The following is a 9636-nucleotide window of genomic DNA, read 5'->3' on the forward strand; positions in this document are numbered from 1 at the left end:
CATTGTTATATTTTGTTTCTTTCAAAGTTCTGGGCAAGACACGGTGTAACGGCTAGGGGTCTGGGGCGATTGGCTGTTTGCTTTTGCATTTGTTGCTGCTCTGTTTCTGTTTTCCTCTTATAGAACTGGTTACTTTGGTGGTGGTGGTGGTGGTGTCTTTATTGTTTCCTTTGTGCTGGCTTGACTTGAACTTAGACAAGGCGTTTCACGGGGATCGAAACGCAACGCACTCGCTTGTATATAGCTGAACATTTTTGGCCGAGCGCCATCATCTCTCAGCACGTGGCTATAGGAATGCGATGGATGAGATGATGGGCCACCAAATTGACTGCGCAGATGCCATATTTCGACGAATCTACCTGTACCTTGTAAGGCGAGTTGAGCATCGATTCTCCGTGTCCGTCTTGTCACTCTGCTCCTCCATTCTGCCTCCCCCAATAGAAGAGCAGCGCTCCGTCACGCTTGATCATACCCAATACCGGATAGTGCTCCCTCTCTCACTTCCATGATAAGCCTCCAGCAAATGAATGATGAAATGGAACCAAAACTGGGCGCGCTACCTCGAGCGTGAGCCCGGCGGCTATGAGACAGCATGTACCGTTCCCAGCACTAAAGTAGGGGAAAAAAAAGGTGCTGCCCCGCGTCAAGTTGGCGCCTCCGGCCCAAGATCAAAACGCGTCTCGACGCCGCCCACAAGCTTCGTGTTAAGTGCTTTTTCTGCCTGCTATTCCCTGGAGCTTCACCTCCACCAACGCCGTGCATTTTGCCTTCTTTCTCTCTCTTTTCCACCAACAAAAACCAGCCACTTTGACTTGACTCTCTCTCTCTTTCTCTCTCCATCTCTCTCCTCCTCTACTGCTCATTCGCCTCTGCCTACCAATTCTTCTTCTCTCTTCTTCTTCTTCTTCTTCTGCCTTTCGTCTCTCTCCACTGGGATACTCACAACTCTACTACAGCCAGTACGTTCGGAAGCCCTGCGTTGCGTGCATCCCCTCGATTCTTCTTCTCCTCCTCCTCCTCCTCCTCCTCCTCCTCTTCTTCTTCTTTTAGGTCTCTAGACTAGATAGAAAAAGAAACTGACACACGCGGCAGAAATGTTGGAAGCACGGTTGGAACAGGCTAGCATCCTGAAAAAGGTAAATTGAACACGATCCCACGCCCTTCCTCCTCTCTCTCGCCGTTTCGGTGCCGCTGACGAGAGGGAACAATCGCACAGGTGGTCGACGCCATCAAGGACCTCGTGCAGGACTGCAACTTTGACTGCAACGACTCGGGCATCGCGCTGCAGGCCATGGACAACTCGCACGTCGCGCTGGTGTCCATGATGCTCAAGGCCGAGGGCTTCTCGCCGTACCGATGCGACCGCAACATCGCCCTCGGCGTCAACCTGACGTCCCTGACAAAGGTGCTGCGCGCCGCCCAGGGCGACGACATCCTGACGATCAAGGCCGAGGACGCCCCGGACGTGATGAACCTGCTGTTTGAGAGCAGCGGCGAGGACCGCATCAGCGAGTACGACCTCAAGCTCATGGACATTGACCAGGAGCATCTGGGCATTCCCGAGACGGAGTATGCGGCCACCATCACCATGCCGTCGGCCGAGTTCCGGAGAATCTGCACAGATCTGGCGGCCATGTCAGAGTCGGTTGGCATCGAGGCCTCCAAGGACGGCGTCAAGTTCTCTTGCAACGGCGACATTGGCAACGGCTCCGTCACCCTGAGAAGCCACACCTCCATCGACAAGCCCGAGCTCAACGTCGACATTGAGCTGACGGAGCCCGTGTCCCTGACCTTTTCGCTCAAGTACCTGGTCAACTTCTGCAAGGCTGCCGCCCTGTCCACCCAGGTCAAGATCTGCCTGTCCAGCGAGGTGCCTCTCTTGGTTGAGTACAACCTCTCTGGCAGCAGCTACCTGCGCTTCTACCTCGCGCCCAAGGTTTGTACAAGCTCTTGTCTCTTATCAGATTGTCCCATGCTGACCTCGCCGAATCAGATTGGCGATGACGAGTAAAACAGCTACACCCACGCCCCCCGAACTTCAGACGACCCAACACGTAATCTTTGCCAAAACACCAGACCGGGCTGTACCTGGGCAGCAACCCACGTAGCTCCCTCCGGTACGGCTTGGTCGACCACCCCCGACGCTGACAGAAGAGAGGAGAGATGGATATTCAAGAATATTGTTTCACGGGCCTCCTTCTTTGTTTATTCTAATCATGATATGTAGCAAAAGAGAGAGAAACCAAAAGAATGAGATGAGCACGCTGCTTGGCTTTAGTCTACCTTGCCCTGCCGAAAATTGACCCCCGAGATGCCTCGCCGCGTTCCTCCAAGTCGCTATGCCCCGTTGACAACCCATCTTCGCTCTCTTCGCCTTGACGCCTGAAGAGGCCCCGTTTCTTGTGCTTATCCGAACCGAGACGCTCACACTTCATACTCGTACAAGCGGCTTAGAGCGGATCGTAGCTTCGGTCCTCGGCGGGGCGTTTTTCCTACCCCATACGATGCCGTTGTCTCTGGCGCCCTTTTTGTTACCCTTTCGAAATGTGCCCTGCCTTTGCTTTTGACTTTCGTCAATACATGGGTAAAAATGCTTCATCTGTGACCAAGCGGTAGGTTAATGTTCTTATTTTGTCTTTCCCTAATGCTAAACTGTGGCATACCCTCCGCTGACGGCGGGACCGCCTCTGGCTCACATGGGGATCCCGGCAATGCCACTTCATTATTCATCAACTTTTTTTCCCTGGCATTCTCAGCGAGTCTGACAACCACCTTGAAAACATCAAGACGCCTGGACCAGAACTTCCCCCTTTCTTTGACCATTAATACATACTTACGTTGCTCCTTTGATTTCAAATCTGTTGATTTTCCATTCGTTCTTACCATTGTTTTCTAATAAGTGCATTTCAGAGCTTCTGCAGAGCAACTGTTGCTGCCTTATCCTCCGCAAATCGGCGTCACACTAAATAGTGTCACTTATCTACTGCGCTATCCCTCTGAGTTGCACACGACACAACAAGACGAAGAACAATGTCTTCAGAGTTACAGCTCGCGCCGCGGGTGCTGGCAGTCGCCAGCCATGTAAGTCTCCAAACGAGAGCATTTCAGTGTTTTCCATCACATGATGAGGTTTTGACTGACTTGTGGCTTCATGTGTAGGTTGTCTCAGGGTATGACTGTGAAAATATGAAAAGCAAGCGTGGAATTGGCCTAGTTCCATGGGATTCTATCGCGAAAGGGGGCCATCTTGGGTTAACGAGAGAACATCTCACAGCAACGTGGGCAACAAGGTCGCCGTCTTCGTGCTCCAGTCATTAGGATTCGATGTCGCGGCCCTGAACACGGTGCAATTCAGTGAGTCTCTCCCCCCCTTCTCTCAAACAACAAAGAAGATGACAGGGGAAGAAGAATACCCTCAACTCGAAAGATGAAAAGAGCCATCAGCTGACGCAACCGCCTGCGTGTGCTCTTCAACCCAATCAGGCAACCACACAGGCTACAGACAATGGACGGGCACGAGGGCCACGGCGCAGGAGATCACGGACCTGTACGCCGGCCTGAAGCAGTCGTACCTAGACGACTTCGACATGATGCTCTCGGGCTACATCCCCGGCGCCGAGGGCGTCACGGCGGTGGGCGCCATCGCAAGGGGGCTCAAGGACAAGTTCCGGGACGTGCCGGGCAAGTTCTTCTGGGTGCTGGATCCCGTCATGGGGGATAACGGGAAGCTGTACGTGGCGCCGGAGGTTGTGCCCGCGTACAAGGCGCTTTTGCCGTATGCGGATCTGATACTGCCGAACCAATTCGAGGCAGAGTAAGCTCCCCCCCAAATGTTTTGATGATACAAGGATGTCGTCGTTGCTGATACAAACGCCCTGCAGGCAACTCTCCGACGTCAAGATCGTGGACATGGCCAGCCTCACGCAGGCCATCCAGGTGCTGCACGAAAAGTTCCGCATCCCGCACATCATCATCACCTCGGTCAGCTTCACCACGCCCGACCACCCGCCGGCGCACCTCTCCGTCATCGGGTCCACCATGACCTCGGACCGGCGCGCGCGCCCCTTCAAGATCACCTTCCCCTCCATCGACTGCTACTTCTGCGGCACGGGCGACATGTTTGGCGCGCTCATCACCAGCCGCGTGCGCGAGGCCGTCGAGGCCGTGCCCGGGCTGAGGGCGCGCGCGAGCTGGCTCAGCGACGACGACGTCGCGGCCACGGAGCTGCCGCTCGCGAGGGCCGCGGAGAAGGTGCTCGCGAGCATGCACGAGGTGCTGGCCAAGACGAGGGACGCGATGCCCGCCGTCATGGAGAGGACGTGGGCCAGCCTGAGGGGTGATGAGGCGGATAGGGGGGACGAGAAGAAGGCGCACTATGTCAAGTCCAAGGCGGCGGAGCTGCAGCTGGTGACCAACCTGGATAGCTTGCGGAGCCCGACGACGAGGTTTTCTGCGACGAAGATTTAGGTTCGGGGGAGGGGAAGAAGCTGGTGAAATGGGAATAGATGGGAGGAGGGGAGCGGGCGGCGTAGAATATTTTATCCTTTTATTTTTGTTTTTGTTTTTGTTCCTAGGTAGCATCCATGTTATATAGACCAAAACGGGGATTGTAGTCTTTTCATCTCTAATGCTCGAATTTCCGTCCGAAACCTTGGATCCGCCCACCATGCCATGTTCTATCATATCAAAGTCCCATATCGTGTCGTTGTGTTTATTGCAATCAATTCGCCCTAGTTCTTGCCCGTGCTTCCAAAGCCACCAGCACCCCGAACGCTCTCCTCCAGCTCCTCCACCTCGACCACATCCGGCGTCACGATCCTCTCGAGCACGAGCTGCGCGATCCGATCGCCCTCCTTGATCTCGTAGTCCTCCTCGGCGTGGTTGAACAGGAGGACCTTGACGGGGCCGCGGTAGTCGGCGTCGATGACGCCCGCGCCGGTGTCGATGAAGTGCTTGGAGGCGAGGCCCGAGCGGGGAGCAATACGGCCGTCTGCGTTTTCCACACTCACGTTAGCCACGAGAAAACAGCTTTACGTTGGGTGGATATATGTATGTATGCAAACAGGACATTCGAACTTACACGTTCCCGCAGGCACAGCAATGCTAATGTCGGTATCGACAAGCGCCTTTCCCCTCGCCGGCACGACCGTGTCCTTGGCCGCGTACAGGTCGTAGCCGGCGGCAAAGGCGCTGCCGCGGGTGGGCAGCCGGCCCTGCGGCGAGAGCTTCTTGACGTGCAGCGGGACGGCGGCCTCGACGACGGACGACATGTTGTTCTTTTCGGCTACAGCAGCGGGCGCTTCTGTTTGTTCTTCTGCTGCTGGAGGAGGAGGAGGGGGTGCAATTGGGGCGGTGGCGTCTTGGGCGGTGGTTTGGGCGGTGGTTTGGGCGGCGTCGTTGTCGTCGGTCCGGATGCGTTTGGCGGGAGGGGAGGTTGTGCCGTTTTCGGGAGCTGCTGAGGACATGGTTTTGTTTAATTTGGAAGTCTAAGTGATGAGATTGAGAAGAAGGCTCGCAGTAAGGGCAATGCAAAGATTGAAGAGAGTAGGCAATGTAAAACAGAAAAGGGCAAGATTGATGATGCTCTGAGAGGGAGAACAAAGGGCAGTTAATGAATCCAAGACAATGGGGCTTTTCAGCTTACCTCTATGTATTGGAACTGCAAGGATGACCTGGTAGTTGTATGCGAATGGCCAGCTGAAGGAAGTCGGTGAGAGTTTGTTGGACGGGAATCGAGAAAGTGATTGGAGGGGCGACGCGACGCGTCTAAACTCTTGTGGTGGGGGAAAAAGAGACGAGCAGACGGAGGGAATAATTGGGCCAATTGAGGCGGGGCGGCTGGACTGGGCAGTGTGTAAGACGAACCAAGTCCAAGTCCCTTGCATCGGGGCATTTGAAGCAGCTGGACACGATTGGCCTGGCTGAATGTTACGAGACATGGTGTTTTTTTATGTGTTGTCAGGCAGTAAAGGTTATCAATCACCATCATGACATGTAGTACTAGCGGTAAAGTAATTGGAGGCAGTGTGTAGCTGGTGGTCATCAGTTCGTTCAAACACGGCTAATCGTCGAGCTCCCGCCCAAAATCAACCAGCCGGATCTTGGTCGCATCCCGCGGGTGAAACTGCGCAACGTGCGACCGAATCAAAAACCGCGCCGCCGCCGTCTCGTGCGGCAGCTTCACGTACGCGTCCGAGCTGCTGCCCTTGGCCTCGACCAGCCGGTTGAGCAGCTCCTCCGTCAGCTGCCGCATCTCCGCGCCGGCAGCCGAAGCCGCGTCCCGCTGCTGCTGCTGCTTTGTTTTCCTTCCGTCACCATCGCCGTCGCCGTCGCTGGGACCCCAAATCTCGTCGATCCGGCGCTGGTTCTTGTCCTTGTTGATCTCGCCCTTTGGCTTCTTCAGCTTGCCCTGCGCGTTGAACCCGGCGGCGAGATCCTGGGCATCAATGTCCATCATCTCTCCTACCACGGGCCCGCCCAGGGCTTCCGCCGCGAGCATCACCGCCAGGTGGTCGTCTATGAAGCGGTTCAGCGCCTTCATCAGCTTGCTCGTCTCCTTGTTGTAGTACTGCCTCTTCTGCCGCAGCTCTTCGATGCGCTTGCGCGCCTCGTCCTCTGGTCTCGTGGTCGCCCCCGAATCGACCTCGGCATGCAGAGTCTCAATTCTCCGCTTGAGGGCTTCGTTGAGGAGCCGGTGGTCCTTGAGCGCAGCTTCATCGTCCTTCAGCCGCCTCTGTTCCCGCTCGGTTGCCTCCGTCTGCGAAGCCAAGAACGCCTTGGACTCCTCGATCGTTCGGTGCGTCTTGCGCAGCGCCAGCAGCGCCGGCAGAACCGATCCCGGGAACGGCAGGAAGGGCTCGGAGCCGGTGACCTCGTCAAAGGCCAGCTTGAGGACCCGGGCCTGGCCAGCGGCGGTGCTGGGCGTCTGGTGCTCTGCAGAGCGCAACTGTGAGTGTCTGGCGTTAGACGGCCGTCCGTGATGCGGGTGAAAAGCGCCGAGCGCCCATGGCTTATAGCTCCCTTACCTCGTCTAGCTGAGCCTCATATTCGCGGACTTTTCGCTGGAGCTCCTTGAGCGTGTGATCGATGCTTGTGGCATGCGCCTGGGCTTCCGAGCTGCTGCGCGGCCTGTCCTCCATTTGCCTGGATGCTTCCGATGCGCGTGATCCCCGTCGTTTGGCCCTGCTCTACCATCCATGGAACTGGACAAGCCCAACCTGGAGCAAGGCACGAGCTCCACAGTTTGCAGACTGTGTGGCCCCAGCCCCTGCAGCAGCCCCATCTACAGTACTGATGAGGCTCCGGGGGATCATTGATGCAACGAATCGCCCTACGGAACCATGCGGTGGAAAGAAAACACCGGAATGATCGCCATACAAAAAGCACCAAATACAGTGTCAGCCAGTCCGGTGTTTTTCTTCCACCACTTGGGAACCCATGCCGCCCCCATCTCCGCACTGTGCAGCCCGTGCCGCGCCTTGTCCTTGGCGGCCTTGTCAGCCTAGTGTCGCGCATCGTGTCGCCCAATCGGGCCGGTCACGTGATGCTCCAGCGGGCAGCTGCCGCCAGGGAGGCGTGGGCGCTTTTTGCCGACCCCGAACTTTCTTCCTCCAGCCGCTGCTTTTCTCCTCTCCATCATCCCTCCTGCGACGCGCCACCTCGTCGCCATCGATCCGATCGCACCAGCGTCTGTGACCTGAAGCCACCGCCAACACCCGCCCCGCGAGAGTCCGCTTCATCCTGCGTCCCAGCGCCATCGCACGTGTGACTCGTCCTCGTGTCTCCCTTAGTCCCTGTTCCTGGTTCTGTTTCTGAACAAGTCGGGCCCTGCTTGGAACCTCGCAGCCTCGCCTAGGAAGCAGCATTCGCGATTCTTCTGTCTCTTTCCGCCCTTCGGTTTCAGCAACATCCAGCCGGAAACCGCCACATTTGGCAACTCCGTGCAGTCCATCGCAATTGTCGAGGCGATTCGCCCCTCCCGATCGATACTAACCTTTTTTTACCGCGCGAGGTGCTGGTTGCAACTTCGAGACTCGTCGGGTCTTGCCAGGTGGAAATCAAGGTTTGAGCTGAGCGCATTGTCTCTCCATTCTCTGCTTTCGAGGCACCTGTCCCAGTACCGATAACTCGCTGCACCATCCTCTTCACCGTCCACCACTCTGTCACGAGCCACTCAGTTGTCATCATCGCCTGGGCAGCGCCCTCCTTGCGACGCCACCAAAAAGTCACATCACGAATCCTGCATACACGAGACAGCCGATCCTATCTCACCACCGATTCCAGCCACTACACCAGCACGTTTTCCTTCGAAAACCCCCTGAGTGTAGATAAGAGACAATCGAAACAAGGAAAAAATTGAAAGAACAAGAGAACAAGGACGCAACGTCTTTGGTCATCGCCAGTTAGAAGACGATCTCTAATTCGTCCCAATATCTCTGTGACCACACTGTTCCCTCTGCCCGCGGAAGGAAGCAATCATCCCCAAGGACGACACAATGTCTACCTCACCCCCACAACCGACTCAATCGGCCAAGCGCCCTCTCGAAGAGCCATCCTCGCCCTCCCGAGCGACGGACCAGCCCGAGGCCAAGCGACCAGCCCTGGACAAGACGTCAAAGAGCGATGAAGAGACGGAAAAGCTCGAGATCCCGCCTGAGCTGCCCGTCGAATCAGAGGAGGAACAAAACGGCGAGGACAACACCAATGGCGTCGCCGGAACGGAGTCGTCCGTCACCGCAACCGACGCGGGCACCGACGTCAAGGCCACTCCCACTGTAGCAATCTCGACGGCGTCGTCCTCTGCCGTGGCCGCCTCGGCTGCCGCCCACGACGAGAGCTCATGGATCCATATTCGAGCAGTCATCTCTAGTCCGGAGGCTGCCACCATCATCGGCAAGGGCGGCGAGAACGTGTCCAACATTCGAAAAATGTCCAATGCCAAGTGCACCGTCAGCGACTATCAAAAGGGAGCCGTCGAGCGTATTTTGACTGTTAGTGGCATCGTTGATGCAGTTGCCAAGGTGCGTCGAAGGAACTCCCCCCCCCCCCTCTGTCCCCTTCTTCCTGCTTCTCCCCCCCCCCTCCTTTGATATTCTCGACATGTTGGTGAGTGCGAGTCTAACCCTCTGCTTTCTCTTCCTCTTCCCTCCATGAATAGGCCTTTGGTTTGATTATCCGAACACTGAACAACGAGCCCCTCACCGAGGCGTCCACTGCCTCTTCCAAGACCTACCCCCTCCGCCTTCTGATCCCCCACATCCTGATCGGCTCCATCATTGGCAAAGGCGGTTCTCGCATCCGCGAGATCCAGGAGGCCTCTGGCGCGCGACTCAACGCCTCGGACTCTTGCCTTCCCATGTCGAGCGAGCGCTCCCTTGTGGTGATGGGCGTTGCCGACGCGGTGCACATTGCGACGTATTATGTCGGCAGCACTCTGCTTGAGCAGCTCAACGAACGGTTCGGCGGCCCGGCCGCGTCCGCTTATGCGACCAGGAGCGGCGCCCCCGTGGGATCCATTCCCGGCGGGATGCAGGTGGTGCCCTACAGCCCGCAGCCGGCATCGGGACACTACGGGCGTGCGGAGAACTACGGCCGGCACCAGGAACGCCGACCTCATCACATGCCCCCGGCGCCGTA

General features: G+C 56.9%; 5 protein-coding genes across 5 annotated transcripts in view; 3 read left to right on the forward strand and 2 right to left on the reverse strand.

Moving 5' to 3' along the window:
• Positions 1 to 861: 861 nt before the first annotated feature.
• On the forward strand, positions 862 to 2478 carry BBK36DRAFT_1135278 (proliferating cell nuclear antigen). The gene is made up of 8 exons (XM_024892585.1): positions 862 to 887; positions 910 to 914; positions 1003 to 1016; positions 1093 to 1136; positions 1217 to 1936; positions 1994 to 2089; positions 2126 to 2308; positions 2367 to 2478. Exons 4-6 carry the CDS (start codon positions 1095 to 1097, stop codon positions 2009 to 2011), a joined length of 780 nt encoding a protein of 259 aa, XP_024750442.1. The 5' UTR covers positions 862 to 887; positions 910 to 914; positions 1003 to 1016; positions 1093 to 1094; the 3' UTR covers positions 2012 to 2089; positions 2126 to 2308; positions 2367 to 2478.
• Positions 2479 to 3030: 552 nt separating this feature from the next.
• BBK36DRAFT_1118376 (Ribokinase-like protein) lies at positions 3031 to 4467 on the forward strand (the record flags this gene model as incomplete). Its single annotated transcript, XM_024890472.1, has 4 exons — positions 3031 to 3081; positions 3261 to 3354; positions 3484 to 3814; positions 3882 to 4467. The coding sequence occupies 4 exons, from the start codon at positions 3031 to 3033 to the stop codon at positions 4465 to 4467; spliced, it is 1062 nt and encodes a 353-aa protein (XP_024750443.1).
• A 263-nt stretch (positions 4468 to 4730) lies between these two features.
• Positions 4731 to 5270, reverse strand: BBK36DRAFT_1117954 (dUTP diphosphatase; the record flags this gene model as incomplete). Its single annotated transcript, XM_024890418.1, has 2 exons — positions 4731 to 4990; positions 5081 to 5270. 2 exons carry the CDS (start codon positions 5268 to 5270, stop codon positions 4731 to 4733), a joined length of 450 nt encoding a protein of 149 aa, XP_024750444.1.
• A 791-nt stretch (positions 5271 to 6061) lies between these two features.
• On the reverse strand, positions 6062 to 7139 carry BBK36DRAFT_1168627 (hypothetical protein; the record flags this gene model as incomplete). Its single annotated transcript, XM_024895202.1, has 2 exons — positions 6062 to 6946; positions 7026 to 7139. The coding sequence occupies 2 exons, from the start codon at positions 7137 to 7139 to the stop codon at positions 6062 to 6064; spliced, it is 999 nt and encodes a 332-aa protein (XP_024750445.1).
• A 1356-nt stretch (positions 7140 to 8495) lies between these two features.
• BBK36DRAFT_1159066 (eukaryotic type KH-domain (KH-domain type I)) overlaps positions 8496 to 9636 on the forward strand; it is a gene marked incomplete at both ends in the record, with an annotated part of 1646 nt that continues 505 nt past the window's right edge. The window contains 2 exons of the mRNA XM_024894163.1: positions 8496 to 9020; positions 9158 to 9535. Of these exons, the coding sequence (XP_024750446.1) occupies positions 8496 to 9020; positions 9158 to 9535 (903 nt within the window). The remainder of the gene's footprint in view (positions 9021 to 9157; positions 9536 to 9636) is intronic.

This window comes from Trichoderma citrinoviride (assembly GCF_003025115.1).
Source record: "Trichoderma citrinoviride strain TUCIM 6016 unplaced genomic scaffold BBK36scaffold_6, whole genome shotgun sequence".
Classification (NCBI taxonomy): Eukaryota; Fungi; Ascomycota; class Sordariomycetes; order Hypocreales; family Hypocreaceae; genus Trichoderma; species Trichoderma citrinoviride.

What these genes read in the sequence shown, in the direction of transcription:
- BBK36DRAFT_1135278 (XM_024892585.1), top strand. Translation starts at nt 1,095, where the DNA reads ATGTTGGAAGCACGGTTGGAACAGGCTAGCATCCTGAAAAAG. An exon ending in AGGCTAGCATCCTGAAAAAG is followed by an intron (nt 1,137 to 1,216) that starts GTAAATTGAACA and finishes ACAATCGCACAG; the next exon opens with GTGGTCGACGCCATCAAGGA.